The sequence below is a fragment of the Leucoraja erinacea genome, chromosome 2 (genome assembly GCF_028641065.1).
Source record: "Leucoraja erinacea ecotype New England chromosome 2, Leri_hhj_1, whole genome shotgun sequence".
Taxonomy (NCBI): Eukaryota; Metazoa; Chordata; class Chondrichthyes; order Rajiformes; family Rajidae; genus Leucoraja; species Leucoraja erinaceus.
The window spans coordinates 40,716,482-40,741,117 of record NC_073378.1 but is presented as its reverse complement, the minus strand read 5'-3'; the positions used below and the strand labels follow the sequence as shown (position 1 = coordinate 40,741,117).

The 24,636-nt window shown below is 44.0% G+C and overlaps 1 protein-coding gene across 10 annotated transcripts in view; it reads left to right on the top strand.

The window, feature by feature from the left end:
• adam22 (ADAM metallopeptidase domain 22) overlaps nucleotides 1–24,636 on the top strand; it is a 252,306-nt gene that overhangs the window by 97,606 nt on the left and 130,064 nt on the right. For all 10 annotated transcript variants that reach the window (XM_055655426.1, XM_055655417.1, XM_055655409.1 and 7 more), the window contains one exon: nucleotides 15,775–15,844. In XM_055655426.1, the coding sequence (XP_055511401.1) occupies nucleotides 15,775–15,844 (70 nt within the window). The remainder of the gene's footprint in view (nucleotides 1–15,774; nucleotides 15,845–24,636) is intronic.

Below are 24,636 nucleotides of genomic sequence, written 5' to 3'. Positions count from 1 at the left end.
GACAGGCCGTTGGCGCGCAAAGATTTTGTTTGCTACACAATTTTGGAGCGCCGCACGATATTACGCACAGCTACATACCCCTCCGTGCTTCTCAGTGGGACCGGCCCTGCGTGGCCATATGATGCCCGTGCGCCTCAACGCGACAATTAGGTCGCGTAATTTGCGTGCCAAGGACAAGTAAGTGGGACAGGCCCTTTAGATAGAGCTCTTAAAGATAGCGGAGTCAAGGGATATGCGGAGAAGGCAGGAACGGGGTATTGATTGTGGATGATCAGCCATGATCATATTGAATGGCAGTGCTGGCTCGAAGGGCCGAATGGTGTACTCCTGCACCTAATGTCTATTGTCTATTTGAGCTTTGAGTGGGGGTGGGCGGGGGAATGATTACGAGCTGTTCCGAGTTTTGTTTTCTGCTTTGTGATGGAGTAGGCAGATGTTAGGGTTATTTTCTCTTTGCCCTGGCTTCCATGATCTTTATTGGTGGGATCCATTATTTCATTAACAATTCCTGTATGAGTTTCAGCAGACCCTGGGAAACGCGCTTGAGTTTCTGAGGGCAGAATAATGGTGGAAAATTGGCAAAATGAAAAGGGACAGCAATTACTTTAGTCTTGTACCTTTTACACTGGTGCAGAATATTATCTAGAGCTTCTTCCGATTGGCCACAGGCACCATGGCTGAACCTCTTGACATATTCCAATAAAATGGAAGCACTATTTAGAGCAATCTTCTGGTGTTGCTAAGCCTTTATCATAGAAAATCTAAGACTCCTTATTAAGGTTACTAAGCATGTCACCTTTATTTTTTAAGTAATAAGACAACGTTAGTCACCTTCCTCTAATCAGGAAATTATATTTAAAGAAAGCGTATGAAGATGTGAGTTAAAATATGTCTGATAAGTTCTTTAGTATTTGCAAGGCTAGTTTAGCATTTGGTCTGTTCGATGTCATATAACAAGTTTAAAATCGCATTTATAAATAATGTTACATTGATCCCATGTCCATTAGAAACATTCAGAGATTTGTGAACACACGATACGATAGAACTTTATTCATCCTAGGAGGGAAATTGGCCAATTCAGCATGCATCGTGCATCGTGCAGAAATTATCTTAGTGGCTATAACCCTGAAAAGGTTTTACCTCGTATATGAATTATACTTCAAGAAATGAAAACAAATGAGTATAAATTAAGACAAGAGAGTTGTTTGGAGTTATAAAGCATAGAAACAGATCATACGGCCCACAGCGTCCATCCTGACTGTCAGGCCTAATCTCATATGTTGTATGCATTAACTCCAAATCTCTCTATGCTCCACTCCTTCAGATACCTGTTGAGAAGTCTCTTAAATGGTGTTACTGTTCCTGCCTCCATCACAGCCTCTGACAGCTCATTCCAGATACCAACCACGCTTTGTGTGGTCTTGTACCCCAAGGTCTTTCTGTTCAGATTTTAGTGTACCCCAAACTGAGAAAGCAGTATAATTTATATTTTGACTGAGGGGAAGACGTAAAATGTCTATTAACTAATGTCAGAAAGAGACAATCCTGCAGAAGCTGGACATTTGAAATAAACATCAATATTTCTGGCCATATACAGTGGGTCATAGTCACATTCAAAATAAAAGGGGAGCTGTTCAGGACTGGGGGGTGATGAGTCTTTATGATTCTCAATCCAGGAGAGACATGGAGGTACAATCTGTGCTCATTCAAGGCAAGTGGATTAATTTATAATCTGGATGATTGAATTGGGTTTTGTGTCCACGTTTACAGGTGTTGCAAAGATAGGTGGAGTGGGGAGGGGGGGGCAGGTAGTGTTGAGGAGGCAGGGAGTCTGCAGAACAGGTTGGGAGAGTGAGCAAAGAAGGTGGGCAAGGAATGTGGGATTAGTGTAGAGAAGTAGTATTGGGTAAGACATCAGCCATAATCTTACTGAATCTCAGAGAAGACACAAAGCACATTGATTCTTATTCTTATGAGTGTTTCAGCCTTTATCACATTTACTGGCAGTGAAATCTAGTCTATCCCGTTCATAAAAATATATAAATCTATGGCTCCTCAAGAGCTGTTGATCCTTTAACTAAGGGAAATAGGTCAGATATATTAACCGTATCTCAGTCTCTCGTTGTTTTAATATAGCTCATTTAAATCTTCTCACAGGCTGCTCTGCACAGAAGAGCAGCTTTTATGTATCCAACCATTCCTTGTGCACATTAAATTCCAGTTCTGGCAACATTTGCCTGTAGAGACATCAAAGACTGCAGATGCTGGAATATTGAGCAATAAGCAAACTGCTGGAGGAATGCAACGGGTCAGGCAGCATCTGTGAGGGGGGAGTGGACAGACGATGTTTCAGACCAGAACTGAATACATATTCAAGCTATGATCTGACAAACATTGCACACAATTGTAGCATAACCTCTCACAAAAGAAAAATGATTTTTTTAAAAATGAACACGATATGATGTATTTTTCTTTCATCCATTGTGTCTGCACATGTTGCCTGTGATTTCACCCTTGATTTGTGGGTTAATTGCATTAATGCAAACTCTAAAGGAAATTTTTAACTTGTGATTATGAACCATAATCTTAAGTGTTTCACTTATGTTTCATCTGACACAGAAGCTTCTAGAAATTCTGTTGCTTTTGTGCTCCATAATTACATTTAATTAATAGTCAAGTCAATGAACACGCAAGCAGGATCTTCAGGTTAGCTGTGAAAAATGTACAGAAGCTGTTGTGCATGAGCAGTGTTGTCAAATGCAAAGTAAGTTTTGATTGTACTTTTGCAAAATTGTGTACCAGGCCGAAGAGCGCTGCATGCCTTGCACTGCATAGAAGGCTTTAACTGGAGGGGTGACAGCTTCAATGTTAATTAAAAGCCTTACCTCAATTGCCACCAGAATTTAAGGGCTTGCAAGCTTCTTCCAATTAAGTTCCACTTTAAATGTTTTTTTTAAATCTTCGAAGCCATCCCCCTTCAGTGTCCTCACGGCCCCTGATGGCGTCTAAGACCATCCCTCCTCTACCCACCATTCACCAGCCACCGTATCTCACTTAGCCCAGGCTTGATTCTGTTTGACCAGCTACTGTTCACCACAGACCATTATATGCCCTTAGACCTCTCTCACCTTCCACCACCTTCAAGTGTGATAGAATCTCAAGTGTTGTGTGAAAAAAAGATGAAGCCCCAGTATCTCAGAGCAAAAAGGCAATCCATCTTATCGGGTACTGTGAAACCAACAACATACATTGACAAGCGTTGAAACAGTGGGAGAACTAGTTGAATGGATTACTGTGAGAAAGCTGAATTAATAGCAGTAGATTCAGTTATGAACCCAGGCTACTTCACAAAGCTTGGCACTTGAACTACATGTGTTGATTCAGCTCCTTCGCACTCTGGTACAATGTCTTGTCTGAGTCAGTTCACTAAATGATGTAATCAACAGCCATTGTTTGAATAAAGAGGAACGATTCAGCAGTGCTGTGCATAGGGAGAGCAGGTGCACAACTGTCAGAATGAGAATAAATGAAGACTGTAGCAGTTTCTTAGAGGGCTGCAATTTTTCGCCTTTGTGATAAGGGCGAGTGAGCTCAATGCCTTTAGCACACTTTGTATTACAAAGGTATCAGGTGATGCAAAAATGTTCAAGTGTATTTCATTACTGAATGGAAACATGATGCAATTCCAGACTTTGTGTAACATACTCATTATCAGCCTAATAAGTACGTGGACTATTAGTTGGTGAGAGAACAGGCTTGATTCAGTGCTGTGGGAGATCGTTCAGTCAACCCTGACATCTCTCATTATCATGAAAGTGATGCACAGCTTTGATGCCTTTGGGAAGGGCTAAGTGATGACCTAACTAGTTAATGGTCAGAGGGGTTTTAAAGGACCATCTGCTGACCGCTTTTCACACCAGCTGATTAATCAGGAAAAGATGAGGAAACTATGGTTTGGAAAATGCGTGTAAGTGAAAGAATTGTTCAATCAGATGTAGACAGAATACGTTGGGGTTTACGTCCCCTCCATGTATTGTAGTTTAAAAACTCTGGATGATATTCTACTGCAGTACTGAGGGATGATACACTGTTAAGGTTTTGTGGTGTGAAGGAGATATTAAAATAAGAACACAAAATGCTATAGTAACTCATCAGCTTAGGCGGCATCTCTGGAGAACATGGATAGGGTTTTGCCCTGTCAGGTGGACATGAAGCGTACAATGAAAAAAAATCTATACATGGTGCTCTAGGCATCCCCGATTAACTCTGCATCACCATCAACATTTTCTAAATAATCAATGGTGTAAGTGTGTGGTGGTGGCACTCTGCTGTTTCAATTGATTTACAATGCAACAAAATTTTAGAGGCAGCATACAATGCACCGCTTCACTTACATAATATTTTTAGTTCTACCACCCAGGCATGAAATTCTAGGCAATTATCCAATCATTATCACACCACTCTTTGTAGGAGTTTGTTGTACATAAATTAGCTGCCACATTTCCTATATTACAAAGTGACTACATTCAAAAATAAAAGTACTTTATTGGCTGTAAATTATATTGGATGTGAAAAATACAATTTAGTTGCAATATTTTTACTATTTTCATTTCATTAATGTTATTTGGGCAGTGTGTTCTCACAGCTGCCAAGTTTTGCTTGATTACTTTAAAACTCTTATGCGCTTCATAATAAAAAAAAGAAGTTTTTTGTTGACTCTTCTGTCATTAATTGACAACCTGTTTGGCATTGCCCACATGGTGCTTTTAGGCCAGAGGAAAAAAAACAAAGGGGGAAAAAATGTTGCAGACCATTTGATGCCTTGAAGAAATTTGTGCTCAACAGTTTTCTCTACTACTGAGAAATGCTCCATGAGAAGAAGAGGCAGGCAATACCGTTAATCTGTAGTTTCTTGAAAAAGGAAGAGTCAGAACTTGGCCAATTTTCCTCTCTAGGGTGAGCCAAAGGGTACCTCATCTTCCCACTTCCACTTCATCTGCTATTGTTGTGCTGATGTGATTGAGAGTTCATTTTTGTTGGTGTACAATGTGTTTTGTACTATGTTTCATTTTATGTTAACTTATTTAGTTTAGTTTCTTTTAGGAATACAGAGTGGAAACGGGCCCTTTGGCACACCGAGTCCCCACCGACCAGCGATCCCCATACGCTAACACTATCCTACACACTATGGGCAATTTACCAAAGCCAATTAACCTACAATCTGTATGTCTTTGGAATGTGTGAGGAAACCGGAGCACCCGGAAAAAACCCATGCAGTCATGGGAAGAACATACAGCAACTGTAGTCAGTATGGAACCCGGGTCTCTGGCCCTGTAAGGCAGCAATTCTACCACTGTGCCACTGTGCACGTTCATAGTTTTCATAGATAACCCGATAATCTCTGTGTATAATCTATGTTTATCCTCAGTGACGCCTTCATTTGTCACTCACAGTTAGAAAAATGTCAGCCAAGTACCTTCAATATATAATGGTATAATGGCTGTTTTTAGTTGATTATATTGGCATTTCTGTATCCGGGACAGCACCCTGAGCAAGGTACCGATGTACTTGATCACAGTTTGAAGGCTTAATTGTTTTCTGTAACAAAATAGCAGCATTTTGTCTTCTTACGTTAAGATTCCTCTACTCGCCCTCATTCACATGCTTGTATGGCCATCCGCACCTTAGTGTCTGGGATAGATTTCCATTGAGGTTCCATTGTGTACCCTTTGGAAATTGGATGGCTAGTTAGGAAGTCACAATTAAAAAAAAATCAGCTTCAAGATATAAATAACACTGGTCTGGCCAGGATCTTGAAACTTGAGAATGTTGCTAGTCCACCACTGAGGTGTGGAAAGGTGGGAGTGCCAAGGACACCTATTCAAGGTATAATTCCACATGCATTAGACCAAGGTGATGTTATAGTGTCATAGAACTGTACAGCATGGAAACAGGCCCCTCTGGTCAACTAGTCCACACCAACAAAGTTGCCTAACTACGTTAGGCCCACTTGCCTGCATCTGGCCCATATCCCACCAAACCTATGCTATTTATCTACCTGTCCATGTGTATTTTAAATGTTGTGATTATACCACTTCCACTGACAGCTTGTTCCATGTAGCAAGGAGAATCTGTGAGCATTTAGTATTTTGGAAGATTGCAAGGTTCTGGCAGAATGTGTTGGAATAAATAATCATAAATGTTCTGATCCCTAGTTCACACTTTTGTCAAACCGCTGAAATATTTATAGTGACTTTTTAACTCAACTAAAAGTTTAATGTGTTATGTGTGCCACTAAATACTTGATAAGTTCCTGCTAATGATGCTGACCGTGCATCATCTATTTCACACTGACTACTGGCTCATGCTCAGTAGTAGGACTGTTTCTATATCCTGAATATGATTGTTTCTATATTCTGCTTCTAAATAACTCAAGCGACAGTGAGGCATCACTCCCGGACAAGCTGAATGCATTCCACACTCGTTTCAAAATGGAGAACACCGATGCTCCTTCTCGGGCAGTGATATTGTAATCTCAGTCACCGAGACCAACAGCAGAAAATCATTCATAAGGCCTTAAGTAATAGGAGCAGAATTAGGTTATTCAGCCCATCAAATTCAATCATGACTGATCTGTCTCTCCTTCCTAACCCCATTCCCTGCCTTCTCCCCCTGACACACATACTAATCGAGACTTTATCTAACTCTGCTATAAAAAATATCCATTGACGGCCTCCACAGCCTTCTATGGCAAAGAATTCCACAGATTCACCACCCTCTGATTAGGGAAGTTCCTTCTCATCTCCTTCCTAAAGGAAGTCCTTTACTTCTGAGGCTATGACCTAGTCCTAGACTCTCCCACTAGTAGAAACATCCTCACCACATCCACTCTATCCAAGCCTTTCACTGTTCGGTACTTTTCAGTGCGGTCCCGCTCATTCTTCTAAACCCCAACGAGTACAGGCCCATTGCCCTCAAACGCTCATCATAAGTTAACCCACTCATTCCTGGGATCATTTTTGTAAACCTCCTCTGGACCCTCTCTAGGGCCAGCACATCCGACCTCAGGTATGGTGCCCAAAATTGCTCACAATACTCCAAATGTGGCCTGACCAGCGCCTTATAGAGCCTCAGCATTACATCCCTGTTTCGTATTCTAGCCTTATTGAAATAATGGCGGCGCGCACGGTCGCAGCGGCTCACGGCTCTCTGTCTCGGTGCTCTTTTTTGTTGTATGTGTACGTTGTGTTGTCCGTGTACGTCTTTGCAGTCGGTTCTGCGAACTCCCGCTACTCCCGACAGAATCTTGTGGATATCGGGGATATCGGTGACCAGCGTCAGTCTGCGGTTTCGGGTGTCTTCCATCGCAAGTATAACATCCCGGGCGACATAGCAAGACCACCGGGGTCCCCGTGGATTGTTGTCGGGTCTAGGAGGCGGCGCAGACGGAGGAGGGAGAGGAAGCAGAAGCGAGGCCGCAGGTCCGGTGCTTTGCTAAGGCTAAGGAATCGACCACACAAGCCACCTCTACCGAGCCTGTATCTCTCCAACGCCAGATCCCTGGTTCACAAAATGGATGACCTGGAAGTACAACTCGCCGGAAATCGATATGTCCGCGACTGCTGTGTTATGATCATCACCGAAACCTGGCTTCACCCGGGGATACCTGATGCTAGCATGCAGCTAGCAGGTCGCTTTCTGCTCCGCGGGGACAGGACTATGGACTCCGGTAAGAGCAGGGGAGGGGGTCTCTGTATATACGTGCATGAGAATTGGTGCAACAACGGGACAATCATAGCCAATCATTGTTCCCCTGACCTCGAGTACATGTCTGTAAGATGCCGGCCTTTTTTTCTACCGAGAGAACTAACAGTCGTGATTGTCACGGCTGCGTATATTCCACCTGACGCCAATGTAAACAAGGCGCTCTCTCTCCTGCTGAACACAATTAACGAACAGCAGCGGGATCACCCCGAAGGTGTTCACATAATCGCGGGGGACTTTAATAAGGCCAACTTGAAGACTGTACTGCCGAAATTCTACCAACATGTCAAGTGTTCTACTAGAGGGGTGAACACGCTGGATCATGTCTACACCAATATCAAGCACGCGTATAGAGCCATCCCCCTCCCCCAACTCGGCCAGTCAGATCATCTCTCCCTCCTGCTCTCTCCAGCCTACACCCCCATCAGACGCAGTGCCAGGCCCACCATAAGATCTGTTACAACCTGGCCTGAAAATGCACTCTCCAATCTACAGGACTGCTTTACGGTCCGCGACTGCTGGAACTAGACTTACTAGAACTAGGGGACATAGTTGCAGAATAAGGGGGGGCTCTTTTAAAACTGAGATGAGGAAGAACTTCTTCACCCAGAGGGTGGTTAATTTATGGAATTCACTGCCCCAGGGAGCAGTGGAAGCAGAAACTTTAAATATATTTAAGACTAAAATAGATGGTTTTTTAGCTGCCAGGGGATAAGGGGCTACGGGGAGAGGGCAGGGATATGGATCTAGGTATGGTTAGTATAGTAAGACCTGAGTGATCTCCTGGACAAGTGTCGATCGCCTAGATTGGGGTCGGAGAGGAATTTCCCGGATTTTTTTCCCGAATTGGACCTGGGTTTTTATCCGGTTTTTTGCCTCCCCCAGGAGATCACGAGGTTCTTGGGGTGGAGAGGGGTGATAGCGGTATAAAGGGGAGGGTAGTGTCTTGTGTTCTGTGTCTTGTGTCTACTGTTTGTGGGTAAGTGTGTCTGTTTAGTGTTCATCCATGAGCGAATGGCGGTGCGGGCTCGATGGACCTGGTGGTCTGCTCTCGCACCTACTTTCTATGTTTCTATGTTTCTATGTTTACACAGACAAACTGGGACATATTCGAACACCAGGATCTGGAAACTCTCACAGAATCGGTGCTGGACTATATCAAGTTCTGCATCGGAAATGTGACTGTAGACAAAAACATACGGGTTTTCCCAAACCAGAAACCCTGGATGTCCAGCCAGGTCCGCACACTCCTCAGAGCCCGCGATGCTGCCTTCAGGTCAGGTGACAGAGCTCTGTACAGGGCTGCTCGAGCCGATCTGAAAAGTGGTATTAAAAAAGCCAAGGCGGACCATAAGAGGAGCATAGAGTCCCACTTGTCCAGCAATAATACACGGGAGGTATGGCGGGGCATACAAGACATTACCAACTACAGAGGCTGTGCCACAAAGTCAGAAGACCTGAGTGCACCGCTGGCAGAAAAGCTAAATTGTTTCTTCTCCCGCTTTGAAACATCACAACAGCAGCACTCACCTGCTACAGCCCTGTTTCCACCCTCACCTAGCTCCTGTACTACTCCACTCACTGTCAGGGAACACAATGTCAGACGGGTGCTCCTGGCAGTGAACCCCAAGAAGGCTACCGGCCCAGATGGAGTCCCTGGTAAGGTGCTCAAAGCGTGCGCCCACCAGCTCACTGCCATCTTCACCAGAATTTTCAACCTCTCCCTGGCCCAGGCAGTTATTCCGTCCTGCCTAAAATCAGCCACAATCGTCCCTGTGCCGAAGAAGTCTACCATCACCAGCCTTAATGACTACCGTCCTGTGACCCTCACTCCGGTAATCACGAAGTGCTTCGAGAGGTTGGTCCTCCAGCACATCAAGGACTATCTACCACCAGACCTCGACCCCCACCAATTCGCCTATCGCCAAAACAGATCCACAGAAGACGCCATTACCGTAGCTCTCCACTCTGTGCTGAGCCATCTGGAGCAGGGGCAGAGCTACGTCCGGATGCTCTTTGTGGATTTTAGTTCAGCCTTTAATACAATCATTCCGGACATTCTCATTGGTAAACTGGTCACTCTCGGCATCCCCACTGTCACATGTGCCTGGATAAAGGATTTCCTCACCAACCGGCCCCAGACTGTGAGACTCGGCCCCCACCTCTCCTCCACTCGCAGTTTGAGTACCGGTTCCCCACAGGGCTGTGTGCTAAGCCCCCTCTTATACTGTCTCTACACCTACGACTGTAGTCCGGCCCACAACAACAACCGCATCGTCAAATTTGCTGACGACACTACTGTGGTCGGACTTATTTCGAAGGGAGACGAGGCAGCCTACAGAGAGGAAGTCCTGAAGTTGACAACCTGGTGCTCAGAAAACAATCTGGCTCTGAAAACCAGGAAAACAAAAGAGCTCATTGTCGACTTCAGGAGGCACAGCACCGACTTAGCCCCCCTACACATCAACGGCGAGTGTGTGGAGAGGGTCAACACCTTCCGGTTTCTCGGCGTCCATATCGCTGCTGACATCTCCTGGACGGACAACACGACAGCGGTCATCAAGAAGGCTCAGCAGCGGCTGCACTTCCTGAGGGTCCTCAGGAAGCACAACCTGGACTCTAACCTGCTGCTGACCTTCTACCGCTCGTCCATCGAGAGCCTGCTGACATACTGCATTACAGCATGGTATGGCAGCTGCACCATGGCAGACAGGGAGAGGCTTCAGAGGGTAACCAGGACAGCGCAGAGGATCATTGGCTGCCCTCTCCCCTCCCTGATGGACATCTACACCTCCCGCTGCCTTAGCAGGGCAAAGAAGATCATCAAAGACAGCTCCCATCCTGCGTTTGGACTGTTCGACCTGCTGCCCTCTGGAAGGCGCTATAGGTGCATCAAATCCAGGACAAACAGACTCAGGAATAGTTGCTTTCCGAGAATTATATCTACTATAAATTCAAATTCACACATGCACTGACTACACCGCCCAACACGGACTTCCATCTGTATATATGTATATATGTATGTAAAGCCGCAGAATTTGTGCACCTATTCCCCCCCTCCCCCCATCTCCCTTCTGTTTTTTTGTTTTTTCTGTTTCTTGTTTTTTGTGCTAAATTGTATGTATGCACTGAGTACGAGCAGCTTTCAGTTTCACTGTACATGTATAGTGACAATAAATGGCATATCTATATCTATCTAAATGCATCTGCCTTCTTTACTACCAATTCGACTTGCAGATTAACTGTTTGGGAATCCTGTATCAGCACTCCCAAGTCCCTTTGCACCTACAATTTCTGGATTCCCCATTTAGAAAATAGTTTACGCCTTTATTCCTATTACCAAAATGCATGACTCCACACTTTGCTGCTCTATATTCCATCTGCCACTTCTCTGCCCACTCTCCCGACCTGTCCAAGTCCTTCTGCAGAGTCCCTGCTTTCTCTGTACTACCTCCCTTTCACCTATTTTCATACCATCCGCAAACTTGGCCACCAAACCTTCAATCCCCTCATCCAAATCATTAATATACAACATGAAGAGCAGCGGCACCGAGCCCTGCGGAACTCTGCTAGTCACTGGCAGCCAACCAGAAAAAGCCCCCTTTGTTGCCTCTCTTTACCTTTTGCCATCCAGCCCACCTGCTATCCTGGCTAGTATCTCCCGTTTGATACCTGGGCTTTCATCTTCCTTAGCAGCCTCACATATGGCACCTTATCAAAGGCTTTCTGAAAATCTAGGCAAACAACGTTCACTGACTCTCCTTTGTCTCTCCTACTATTTACTTCTTCAAAGAATTCCAGCAGATATGTCAGGCAAGATCTCCCCTTCACAAAACCATGCTGATTTTGGCCTATTTTATCATGAACTAAGTACTCCGTAATCTCATCCTTTATAATGGACTCATGAACCCTTGGAAAGCATCCAGCTCAGATGGTGTACCTGGCCAGGTTCTTAAAACTTGCATGGACCAACTAGTTGGAGTTTTTGCTGCTCATTACTGAGGTCTGAGGTTCCCACCTGCTTTAATGGGCATCAATAATACCAATGTCCAAGAAGAGTAAGGTGACATGCCTTAATGATTATTGATCGATGGCATTAATGTCCATGATGATGAAGAGCTTTGAGAGGTTGGCTATGATGCATATCCTACTTTAGCATGGACCTGGAACCACTACCTGTCACCACAATAGATTAAATGGGGATGCAATCTCACTGGCACTCTACTCTGCATTGAACCACTTGGATAATCGGAACATATTAATCAGACTGGTACACAAAAATGCTGGAGAAACTCAGCGGGTGCAGCAGCATCTATGGAGTGAATAGGTAACGTTTCGAGCCGAAACCCTTCTTCAGACCTTCTTGGCCTTCTTAATCAGACTGTTGTTTATCAACAACAGTTTGGCAACTCGTGGAAATGGGCCTCTGCTCATCCCTATGCAACTGGACTTCCTCATGGACAGAACAAAATCCGTATGAATTGGCAGCAATAGTTCCTCCTTGATACCCATTAGCACAGGAGCACCCCAGGGGTGTGTGCTCCACCCACTGCTTAACTCACTCTCTCCATGTGATTGTGTAGACTAACACAATTTAAATTCCATCTTTAAAACACCGTTGTTTGACTAATAACGAATAATGGTGATTCAGAGTATAGGAGGCAGATTGAGATCTGATTGCCATATCACCACCCTTACTCTCAATATCGCCAAGACCAATGAGCTGATTGTTGACGTTTAGATGGAAAAGCCTAGAATCCACAAACCTGTCTTCATCTGCAGATTAGCTGTGGAGAGAATCAACAATTTCAAGTTCCTGAGCGTGCATATCTCTGAAGATCTGTCCTGGGCCCAGCACATTGATGCAATCATGTTGAAAACCCGTAAACACCTCTGCTTCCTTAGAATATTGAAAAGATTTGGTATATCAACAAATACGTCATTGAACTTCTACAGGTGTGAATTACTGCATAACCGAGTACTGATCTCTCTCATCATCAGTGATCTAACAGTTGCTGCCTCAAAAACCGCAGCCAATATCACCACAGTACCCTGGCTATGCCCGCAATTCACTGCTACCATGTGAAGATGGTATAGGACATTGAAAACCCAACCCAACAGGTTCACGAATAGTTTCTTCTCAACAACCATCATGCTTTAAAACGCTACACATAAGAACATTGGATTTGTTTTGTACTGGTATTGTGGTTATTAATTTATTGAATTCTTGTTTATTATATATTAGTTTAGTTTTTTGTCATGTGTACTAAGGTACAGTGAAAAGCATTTGTTGCATGCCAACCAGTTGTTGGTTGGCATGTTGCATGCCAACCGACAATACATGACAATAGAGAATAGGTGCAGGAGTAGGCCATTCGGCCCTTTGAGCCAGCACCGCCATTCAATATGATCATGGCTGATCATCCTCAATCAGTACCCTGTTCCTGCCTTCTCCCCATATCCCCTGACTCCGCTATCTTTAAGAGCCCTACCTAGCTCTCTCTTAAAAGTATCCAGAGAACTGGCCTCCACCGCCCTCTGAGGCAGAGAATTCCACAGTCATGATTACAATCGAGCCATCCACAGTATACAGGTACACGATAAAGGGAATAACATTTAGTGCAAGATAAAGTCTACTAAAGTCAAATTAAAGATAGTCCGAGGGTCTCCAATGAGATACGTAGTAGCTCAGGACTCTTCTCTAGTTGTTGGTAGGATAGTTCATTTGCCTGATAAGAGTTGGGAAGAAACTGTCCCTGAATCTGGAAGTGTGCTTTCTCACTCTTCTATACCTCTTGCCTGATGGGAGAGGAGAGAACTGAGTGTGTGAACTCGTCCTTAATTATGCTGGTGGCCTTCCTGATGCAGCATGAGGTGTAAACAAAGTAGATTGAAGGGAGCTTAGTTTGTGTGATGGTCTGGGCTCTGTCCACAATTCGCTGCAATTTCTTGCAGTCTTGGATGGAGCTGTTCCCAAACCATGCTGTGATACATCCTGATAAGATGCATTGTGCATTGTGTTTACAAGCCTGTTATTCTGTTGCAAGTACGAATGTAATTGTTCAGTTTTAGGTGCATATGACAAGTAAACACTCGTGGGGTTTATTTTTACATTGCCTCTATTTCTGAAGGGAGTTCCCTTAAGAGCCTGTCCCACATGGGCGTCATTTGCGCCTCATTTACGCGTCATATGTAAAATAGGTCGACGCGTTGTGATGCATGGGTAGCGTGGGATGGGCACATGGAGAGGCGTGGAGGAGTGTGGAGTTGCGCGTGGTGAGGCATGGTTACGTCACTGCGTAACCGTGCGCCGCCGCGCGCCGCAGGGTATTCTAATGACGTCACGCGCACCAGACGGCATGATGACGCGTCGACCTATTTTACATATGACGCGTAATTGACGGCCAAGTGGGACAGGCCCTTAACACGAGCTTTATATAATGAGCCCTGCCCTGTGACTGCAGCATCGTAGATCATGCTAATCTCAGATAGGCCAACAATTTTCTTTGCACTATAGATTACTATCTGTTTTTAGTAATCTAATTGTACGATCGCGGAGAAGAGGAATCAGATAAGAGATACAGAGCAGAGGCTGAAGGGCCTGTCCCACTTGGCTGTTTTTGCCAAGTGGGACAGGCCGACCTGCACGCCATTTACACGACCTGCTAGCGTGTGGGTAGCACATGGGTAGCGCGGAGACGGGCGCATGGAGTGGTGTGGAGGAGTGTGGACTTCGTCTTGCACAAAATCGTCATGTGCCACCGGCCTGTCGCGTAATTGACGGCCAAAGTGGGACAGGCCCAGGACCCTGGCGTGACGCAAGGTCTCACCTCCAACAGCAGCAGAAGCAGGCAAACGATTGTCGAACTCGGCCTGGGGCTCACGGCCGTTGCGGATCCGGATCCGCCCCCACTCCTACTCCCAGAGTGGAGCCGAGAGGATTGAAGATAGACACGAAATGCTGGAGTAACTCAGCGGGAACGGCAGCATCTCTGGAGAGAAGGAATGGGTGTGTTTCGGGTCAAGACCCTTCTTTCAAACTGAAGAAGGGCCTCGACCCGAAACATCATCCATTCATTCTCTCCAGAGATGCTGCCGGTCCCGCTGAGTTACTCCTGCATTTTGTGTCTATCTTCAAATAACATCATGCGCTCCAGACGGCTGTGCGGACGCATGATCACACGAGCGACTCTCGCGGGACCGTTGCGCGGCTGTCACTACCGGCCTGTCGCGTAAGTGACGGCCCAAGTGAGACAGGTTCTTGAGTGTTTAAGTAACAAGCCAGTACCAAAAGTAAATTGAAAGGAGGTTAGTTTTCAAGTTACAGTCGGTACCAAAATTGTAATGCTATTGGTCAGGGAACTGGGGCCAGTGGAGTGGGGGTCAGTTTGGTAAATTTCCATTTCCTCCTTGCATTGTTCAGATGGAACATTTTAGCTGATGACCAGGCTCTGTTGAGATATGACCATTTCTCTGGGCTTAAACTTTTCTTGCAACTGCGCCCGCTTTAGTATTATCCAAATATGTAACAACAGTTTTGAGGTTGGGATGGGGGATGGGGGGGGTGACAACTTCTCTTCATACGCTGCATTTACAGGGGGGATGTGCTCTGGCACTGACCATGTATTTCCCTATGGTGAATGAAATAAAGAATTTTTTGTTTAAAAGTTCTGTTCTGGTCTTTTCTTACCTCCAGTTCCCTCCCCTATACTTTCAGTCTGAAGTAGGGTCCTAATTCGAAATGTCACCCATCCTTTTTCTCCAGAGATAATGCCTGACCAACTGAGTTACTCCAGCACACTGTGTCTATCCTATGTTCTCTTTAAACTGCCCACATTCGACTGGAATAGAATGTGAGATTGAATTTTTGTTAAGGTTGGCTTGATCAGTCATTTTATCTTTCACTGCTCCAAAGCTAATGTTATGGTGGGCAAGCAGAAGATCGATGCATAACTCACTTCCTCATGCCATATACGTTATTAAAATGATTGCTTGTTTTTTTATCCTCAGTGGCTTCTTTTATGATGGAAACTATACGTACTTGATTGAACCAACACCAACGAAAGAAGGAAACTTAGTGGTGAGTTTTGCTTTAAAGATTAACATAGAATAGGTGTTATAATACACAATCCTTTGCTGACTTTTTCCTTGACAGTAACTTTCCCTTTAACACAATTACAAATTTCACTTTAGGCTGTTCAACTTTCCTTTTGCAGAAGGACTGCTGGGTAGAAATGTAATGGTGCAATGAGAAAATAAATATTGGGGATTCATTTGGACATTGAGAAGGTCCAATCTTACGAAATGCGTTGGAGGTGGGGAAGGATCGGGAGGGAGAGGGCATGCTGCAAAAGTCTGAATTCAGATGTAGAAAATAGGACGAACCAGTAGAGTCATAGCGTGATACAGCATGGAAACGGGCCCTTTGGCCCAACTTGCCGACACCAACCAATATGTCCCAGCTATACTATGTTGTTAAGTCTTCTTCACAATCATCTGGGGACTGGTGTCTAAATTGGGGCTGCTGTCTCATCAAACAGCAGCCTGATATAATTCAACAAATTGTAACTAACAGGTGACGTGCTGGTCTTCTCCATCACAAGCCTGGCTGTGTCTGATCCTAGAAACTGCAGATGCTGGTTTATACCAAAGATAGATGCACACAGCTGGAGTAACAGCGGTCAGCCTTACTAAAATCCATGTATACAACATCCACTGCCCTACCTTCGTCAATCTCCTTTGTCACCTCCTCAAAAAACTCAATCAATTGAGTGAGATCCGTGATGTCCTCATTCCTCATGGAACATGGGTTCCTCCCTTCTCACATAGATGAGGTCGCTGAGTGTACATTTGAGTTGACCAAGCTAAAACTTAGCCTAAGATTATATATTGCAGAAATAATTGAAGCATTTAACACAGGATTACTGAATTACGAATATCAAGTCAAGTCAAGTTTGTTCGTCACATACACATATGAGATGTGCAGTGAAATGAAAAGTGGCAATGCTCGCGGATTGTGCAAAAAAAAACCAAACAAACAAACTACAAACAAAATGAAACAGAATCACATATTCACGTATTACATATTTGTGGGAGGGAAGAAAAAGGAAGAAAAACAGTAATTTTAAAAAGACACCACAAACAGTAAAATGGTACAGTAAAGTTAGTCCCTGGAAAGATAGGAGTTTACAGTCCTAATGGCCTCTGGGAAGAAACTCCTTCTCATCCTCTCCGTTCTCACAGCATGGCAACGGAGGCGTTTGCCTGACCGTAGCAGCTGGAACAGTCCGTTGCTGGGGTGGAAGGGGTCTCCCTTGATCTTGTTGGCTCTGGAGTTGCACCTTCTGATGTATAGTTCCTGCAGGGGGGCGAGTGTAGTTCCCATAGTGCGTTCGGCCAACACACTACTCTCTGCAGAGCCTTCTTCTCCTGGGCAGAGCAGTTCCCAAACCAAATCGTGATATTTCCGGACAGGATGCTTTCCACAGCCACTGAGTAGAAGCACTGGAGGATCCTCAGAGACACTCTGAATTTCCTCAATTGCCTGAGGTGGTCAAGGCGCTGCCTTGCCTTACTCACGTGTGGACTCCCAGGTATTCATCCTGCTTTAATCTCAATATGTGTTACGTCTTCCTTCATCATCCATGGCTTCTTTCTGTTTGTCTCTTGTATGAGAAGAATGAAATTGAGAGACGAAGGGGTAGCATGGTGGCGCAACGGTAGAGTTGCTGCCTTTCAACACCAGACAGCCCGGTTCGATCCTGACTACAGGTGCTGTCTGTACAGAGTTTGTTCGTTCCTCCCGTGACCTGTGTGGGTTTTCTCCGGGATCTCCAGTTTCCTCCCACACTCCAAAGATGTACATGTTTGTAGGTTACTTGCTTCTATAAATTGTCCCTAATGTGTAGGATAGTGCTAATGTGCGGGTATCCCTAGTCGACGTGGACTCGGTGGGCGAAGGCCCTGTTTCCGCACTGTATCTCTAAACTAGACTAAACTAAACTTCAGGCGTGAAAGACAGATATGTTGCTAAATATATTGAGTTATTTTGTAGTGTTCCTGTGAAAACTTCTGTAGGAAACAAATGTGAACAAAAACAAAATCTGCTGGATGCTACATCGGGTGTCACTTTGTTGGATCTTTTTTTTTTTTTTAATTTTATTTTATTAGAAGTACAATCATATGGCACCAAAGTGCCTAATATATATTTTCATAATACATTTTATGTACAGCTTTTTTTTTATATCGAAGAAAGATTAGAATAAGAAAAAGAGATTAGATAGTAAAGGATAGAAAGACGTGAGATATATAGAGTGTGAAGAAAAAGAAAAAAGACGGATGAGTGAAGAAAGTTGAGAAAAAGAAAATAGAAAAAAGAGAATAAGACAAAAAAAGTAAGGAGATCATTGTTTATAATCTTGACCAACCCTCGTCCAGTTCTGAAACAGTTATTTTTTATAATTGTGTTGCACCATATGATTCCAAAAAGACGACAAATGGAGACCACTGTTGGATCTTTTGTTAAGATTTTTTGGTATCAATCAATTTCTATAGTTTTCTGCTTTACCTTTGTGATTCAGGAATTTATGGTCAAAGGAAGGAATAAAGGAATAAAATCCTTGCCTGCCCAACCTCTCCCTGTATCTCAGGCCCTCAAGTCTTGGCAACATCCTCGTAATCTTCTCTGCACCGTTTCCAGTTAAAGAATATAGTTCTTCTTTTGTGTCAAATACTTTTTGAACTTCCAATAACCATTTGGTATTCTAAGTGCATCCATAATTTACATGCTGTTGTCCTAATGAGTGAGGATTTTCATAACACCTATCTTTTTGGTAAATGCTTGAGCAGTCTTATCTTAAAGCTATCCATTGGGAAAATCAAAATGGGACCAACAATATTGAGGATGAAGTCCCAGAATATATTCTTGATTAGTAAATTGAGAAACTGACTAGGAAACAAGATCCGGCGATTATTTCAAAAAATTCAAAACTGGCCGCAACTAAAAATAGGTTGCTGCTTTAAAAATCGTTAATTTTTTAGTTGAAGCCGGTTGCGATGCTAGTTGAAGATGGTTGCCGGAGGTTGCAGGTAGTGATAGGTCTTACCTTCCACTACCTCCAACCGCCGGCAACCAGTTGCAACCTCCGGCAACCACCTTCAACTAGCATCGCAACCGGCTTTGACTAAAAAATGACCGATTTTTAAAACGGCAACCTATTTTTAGTCGCGCCTGGTTTTGAATTTTTTTAAGTAATCGCCGGAACATAGAAGAAGCGGAAACCACTTTCGACCATTAGGGAGACTGACAAAAACCTCCGGGAACCTCCTGGAACCACACGGAAACCTTGGGTGGGGCGCAAAGTCTCCAGAGGTTTCCGTTCAGGTTTCCTAAATGGGACGGGCATAACGCTCCACTAAAGTTAGCCATCATCCTTCGCCTGTTCCACTGTTGAGGTCTTGGTTGTATTGCTCTTTGTTAGGGACCTCCCACTCAACCTTACCACCATGGGTGGTCGCAGGATCTCAGGACTACACAACCTTCACCACCACGACATGGTGACAATCCACGGAGACCAACAATAAAAAGAACCCAAGGGCTGGTCTTAGGCTAGTCTAGGTCTGGTATCTGTGTGCAATGAGAAGTGTGGATCCATGTTGCTTTTCCCTATAGCTTAATTGTAGCATGGGTCATCGACAGCACTTGGAATGGTGCTTACTAAAATGGTTGGAGGTAGTTCTATTAACGGATGCCCCCTTCTGTGCCTCAGTCACCAGCGAATGGAAACCTTAGAGAGATTTAGTTAGTGCAGTACGATAATTTAGCATGTTCTTATCTATGCAATGAGTATCCATAGCTTTTGTTGATAACAGAGCACTTATTGGTAATTTCATTGGTCTCCCCATTCCTATCTCTTGTGGAGTTAATCCTGTATGTCGATTAGCGCTAGATCTCATTATCATTAGAACTATTGGCAAGGCTTCAGGCCACTTTAAACCTCTCTCAATGTATAATTTAACCAATTCCGTCTTGAGTATCTCATTTTGTCACTCAACAGCACAAGATGATATTGGGTGATATGGGCAGGATAAATGCTTGCACTGGATTCCCTTCATTAGCTCCTTTATCACTGCCTACAAACCAATCACCGATAAAATACATGGAATGGCAATTCCTTTGCTCAATCACAGAACAGTACATAAGATCATCTTTAACACATGGAAACAAAGTTGAAACATCTTCAGTGCAGAAAGAAACATCTTTAGTGAAGCTACCTGGACCAATCACGGGTACCAGCGGGAAGACACTGAAACAGAGTAGAAACATAACACTTCCTTAACCAATCACAAGTATGCATTAAGCGTCAGTGTACTGAAACACCTGCAGAAGTCCAGACTTTCTGGCAACAGTTCGGTCACATGGGTAAAAGCTTCCTGCAGCTTCTTCAGAGTTCCAGACTTGGTGGAGCCAACTAGGTCACATGGGTCTCCAGCACCTTGCAATGTATTGTCACTATCTGTGAAGCCCAGTTCAAGTTCAAGTGAGTTTATTGTCATGTGTCCCTGTATAGGACAATGAAATTCTTGCTTTGCTTCAGCACACAGAACATAATAGGCATTTACTACAAAACAGATAAATGTGTCCATATACCATGATATAAATATATACACACATGAATAAATAAACTGGTAAAGTGCAAATAACAGAAAGTGGTTATTAATAATCAGAGTTTTGTCCAAGCCAGGTTTAATAGCCTGATGGCTGTGGGGAAGTAGCTATTCCTGAACCTGGTTGTTGCAGTCTTCAGGCTCCTGTACCTTCTACCTGAAGGTAGCAGGGAGATGAGTGTGTGGCCAGGATGGTGTGGGTCTTTGATGATACTGCCAGCCTTTTTGAGGCAGCGACTGCGATAAATCCCCTCGATGGAAGGAAGGTCAGAGCCGATGATGGACTGGGCAGTGTTTATTACTTTTTGTAGTCTCTTCCTCTCCAGGGCGCTCAAATTGCCGAACCAAGCCACGATGCAACCGGTCAGTATGCTCTCGACTGTGCACCTGTAGAAGTTAGAGAGAGTCTTCCTTGACAATCCGACTCTCCGTAATCTTCTCAGGAAGTGATGAGCTTTTTTGATAATTGCATTAGTGTTCTCGGACCAGGAAAGATCTTCCGAGATGTGCACGCCCAGGAATTTAAAGTTCTTGACCCTTTCAACCATCGACCCGTTGATATAAATGGGGCTGTGGGTCCCCCTCCTACTCCTTCCAAAGTCCACAATCAGTTCCTTGGTTTTGCTGGTGTTGAGGGCCAGGTTATTGCGCTGGCACCATATGGACAGTTGCTCGATCTCTCTTCTGTATTCCAACTCATCCCCATCGGTGATACGCCCCACAATAGTGGTGTCATCACAGAACTTGATGATGGAGTTCGCACTGTGGTTCGCTACGCAGTCATGGGTATAGAATGAGTACAGCAGGGGGCTGAGCACGCAGCCTTGAGGTGCTCCCGTGCTGATTGTTATCGAGGCTGACACATTTCCACCAATACAAACAGACTGTGGTCTGTGGATGAGGAAGTCGAGGATACAGTTGCAGAAGGCTGCGCAGAGACCCAGTTCTGCGAGTTTGATAACCTGTTTGGAGGGGATGATTGTGATATTCTCACAGATACCTGCCATTTCCAACACAAACCCCTGCATATCTTCAGTGTCACTTGACATAACCTCTGGAATGCCAAATATCAGTATTACTTCTTTCAGTAACACTATGGCCACTGTTGTGACATCACTGTGGAAAGGCTTCTACCCATCTGGAAAACAAGTCTACAATTACTAACACACATTTACAACCCATACGTTCAGGCATTTATATAAATTGCATTTGTATATGTACAAAGGTTGGGGTTGCAAAGAAGAGTGTATGCTAGGAGGGATTCCTGTGTTATACTTATGACGTCATACATTGAGCAGTAACTTTATCAGCAAAAGCAGAAAAAAATACCAGGTTGCTTGAATAATTCTATTCATCCCTCCTGTGGCATCATGTGTAAAGTGACGACACACATGGGCCAACCAGCGTAGGAGTTGCTCAGGGTCAACTGTGTGGCCATCACAGGAAACTCAAAGATCATTAGGTAACTGAAAACAATTCCACAATTATGTGAGGTAAGGGAAACTAGTAGAGTAGCTATGGATACTATAAGTTTCAAAGTAAAAGAAGTACTGACACTTTTGAAAAATATAAAAGTGGATAAGTCTCCAGGTCCTGACAGGATATTCCCTAGGACATTGAGGGAAGTTAGTGTAGAAATAGCCGGGGCTATGACAGAAATATTTCATATGTCATTAGAAACGGGAATAGTCCCCAAGGATTGGCGTACTGCGTATGTTGTTCCATTGTTTAAAAAGGGTTCTAAAAGTAAACCTAGCAATTATAGACCTGTTAGTTTGACTTCAGTGGTGGGCAAATTAATGGAAAAGATACTTAGAGATAATATATATAAGCATCTGGATAAACAGGGTCTGATTAGGAACAGTCATTCCACAGGAATTTGTGCCTGGAAGGTCATGTTTGACTAATCTTCTTGAATTTTTTGAAGAGGTTACTAGGGAAATTGATGAGGGTAAAGCAGTGGATGTTGTCTATATGGACTTTAGTAAGGCCTTTGACAAGGTTCCTCATGGAAGGTTGGTTAAGAAGGTTCAACTGTTGGGTATAAATGCAGGAGTAGCAAGATGGATTCAACAGTGGCTGAATGGGAGAAGCCAGAGGGTAATGGTGGATGGTTGTTTGTCGGGTTGGAGGCAGGTGACTAGTGGGGTGCCTCAGGGATCTGTGTTGGGTCCTTTGTTGTCTGTCATGTACATCAATGATCTGGATGAAGGTGTGGTAAATTGGATTAGTAAGTATGCAGATGATACCACGATAGGGGGTGTTGTGGATAATGAAGAGGATTTCCAAAGTCTACAGAGTGATTTAGGTCATTTGGAAGAATGGGCTGAAAGATGGCAGATGGAGTTTAATGCTGATAAATGTGAGGTGCTACACCTTGGCAGGACAAATCAAAATAGGACGTACATGGTAAATGGTAGGGAATTGAAGAATACAGTTGAACAGAGGGATCTGGGAATAACCGTGCATAGTTCCTTGAAGGTGGAATCTCATATAGATAGGGTGGTAAAGAAAGCTTTTGGTATGCTAGCCTTTATAAATCAGAGCATTGAGTATAGAAGCTGGGATGTAATGTTAAAATTGTGCAAGGCATTGGTGAGACCAAATCTGGAGTATGGTGTACAATTTTGGTCGCCCAATTATAGGAAAGATGTCAACAAAATAGAGAGAGTACAGAGGAGATTTACTAGAATGGTGCCTGGGTTTCAACAACTAAGTTACAGAGAAAGGTTGAATAAGTTAGGTCTTTATTCTCTGGAGCGCAGAAGGTTAAGGGGGGGGACGATAGAGGTCTTTAAAATGATGAGAGGGATAGACAGAGTTGATGTGGACCAGCTTTTCCCTTTGAGAGTATGGAAGATTCAAACAAGAGGACATGACTTCAGAATTAAGGGACAGAAGTTTAGGGGTAACATGAGGGGGAACTTCTTTACTCAGAGAGTGGTAGCGGTGTGGAATGAGCTTCCAGTGGAAGTGGTGGAGGCAGGTTCATTGGTATCATTTAAAAATAAATTGGATAGGCATATGGATGAGAAGGGAATGGAGGGTTATGGTATGAGTGCAGGCAGGTGGGACTAAGGGAAAAAGGTTGTTCGGCATGGACTTGTAGGGCCGAGATGGCCTGTTTCCGTGCTGTAATTGTTATATGGTTATATGGTTAATTGGCGCTCAGAGATATCGGCAACAACTTGCAAATTTATTATTTCATCAATAGAGGGCCCTGGTGCATTAAAATTCTGCCGGCACTAGGGGATTACCGTTCCGTTGGTTTGACTGGGTCTAAATGGGTTATTCGTGCTGTAGGGGACGGTCTGGCTTATGTCATTAATGTAAACATTTGTTTTTTAAATATATATATCGCTGCGGGCAGCTTCTGACCCAGTGTCCACGTTGACCACAATTAAAACACACATTTCCTGCCTGCCCCCTTCCCAGTGACCTGATTCTTCTCCTTCCCCTTCCAAACATCCTTCCATGTGGGCAGATAGGGGCCTGCTGAATATGACCTCTTCTTCAGGATACTTCCTGGTTTCTCACTGACTCTCTGCTACCGTTGTTCAATCTGGCGCTGACAATGTTGTAAAACAGACAAAACATTATCCCCATTTTAATATTCCCATCATATAAAAGTTGCACAGAGCAACTGTTTTATACGAGGTTGCAAGCCGTTTTCAATAGCACTTATTAGAGCAGACTCGCCTGAATCTAATTCTAAACCTGAATATCTTATGAAGGCATTATGGACACCATCAACATAATCCCCAACATCCTAGCCTTGCTTCTGAACGATGGAATAAATCTTCCCCCAGTCCACTGCAGACAGAAAGGATTTGCGTAACGCATCTTTGAAGTCATTCCAAAGTGCATCATTAGCTTCTGCAGGACCGTCCCAATCAAATTTTTTTTGAATAATTTTCAATTTAGATGAACTGAGTGTTGCATCAAGAGCCACATCAATGCCGATGGACTTGGCTTGTACTCGCTAGAATTTAGAAGACTATCCAGTCTTTCTTCATATGAAAGTCCTGACATCCCAGGAATCAGTCTGGTGAACCTTCTCTGTACTCCCTCTATGGCAAGAATGTCTTTCCTCAGATTAGGAGACCAAAACTGTACGCAATACTCCAGGTGTGGTCTCACCAAGACCCTGTACAACTGCAGCAGAACCTCCCTGCTCCTATACTCAAATCCTTTTGCTATGAATGC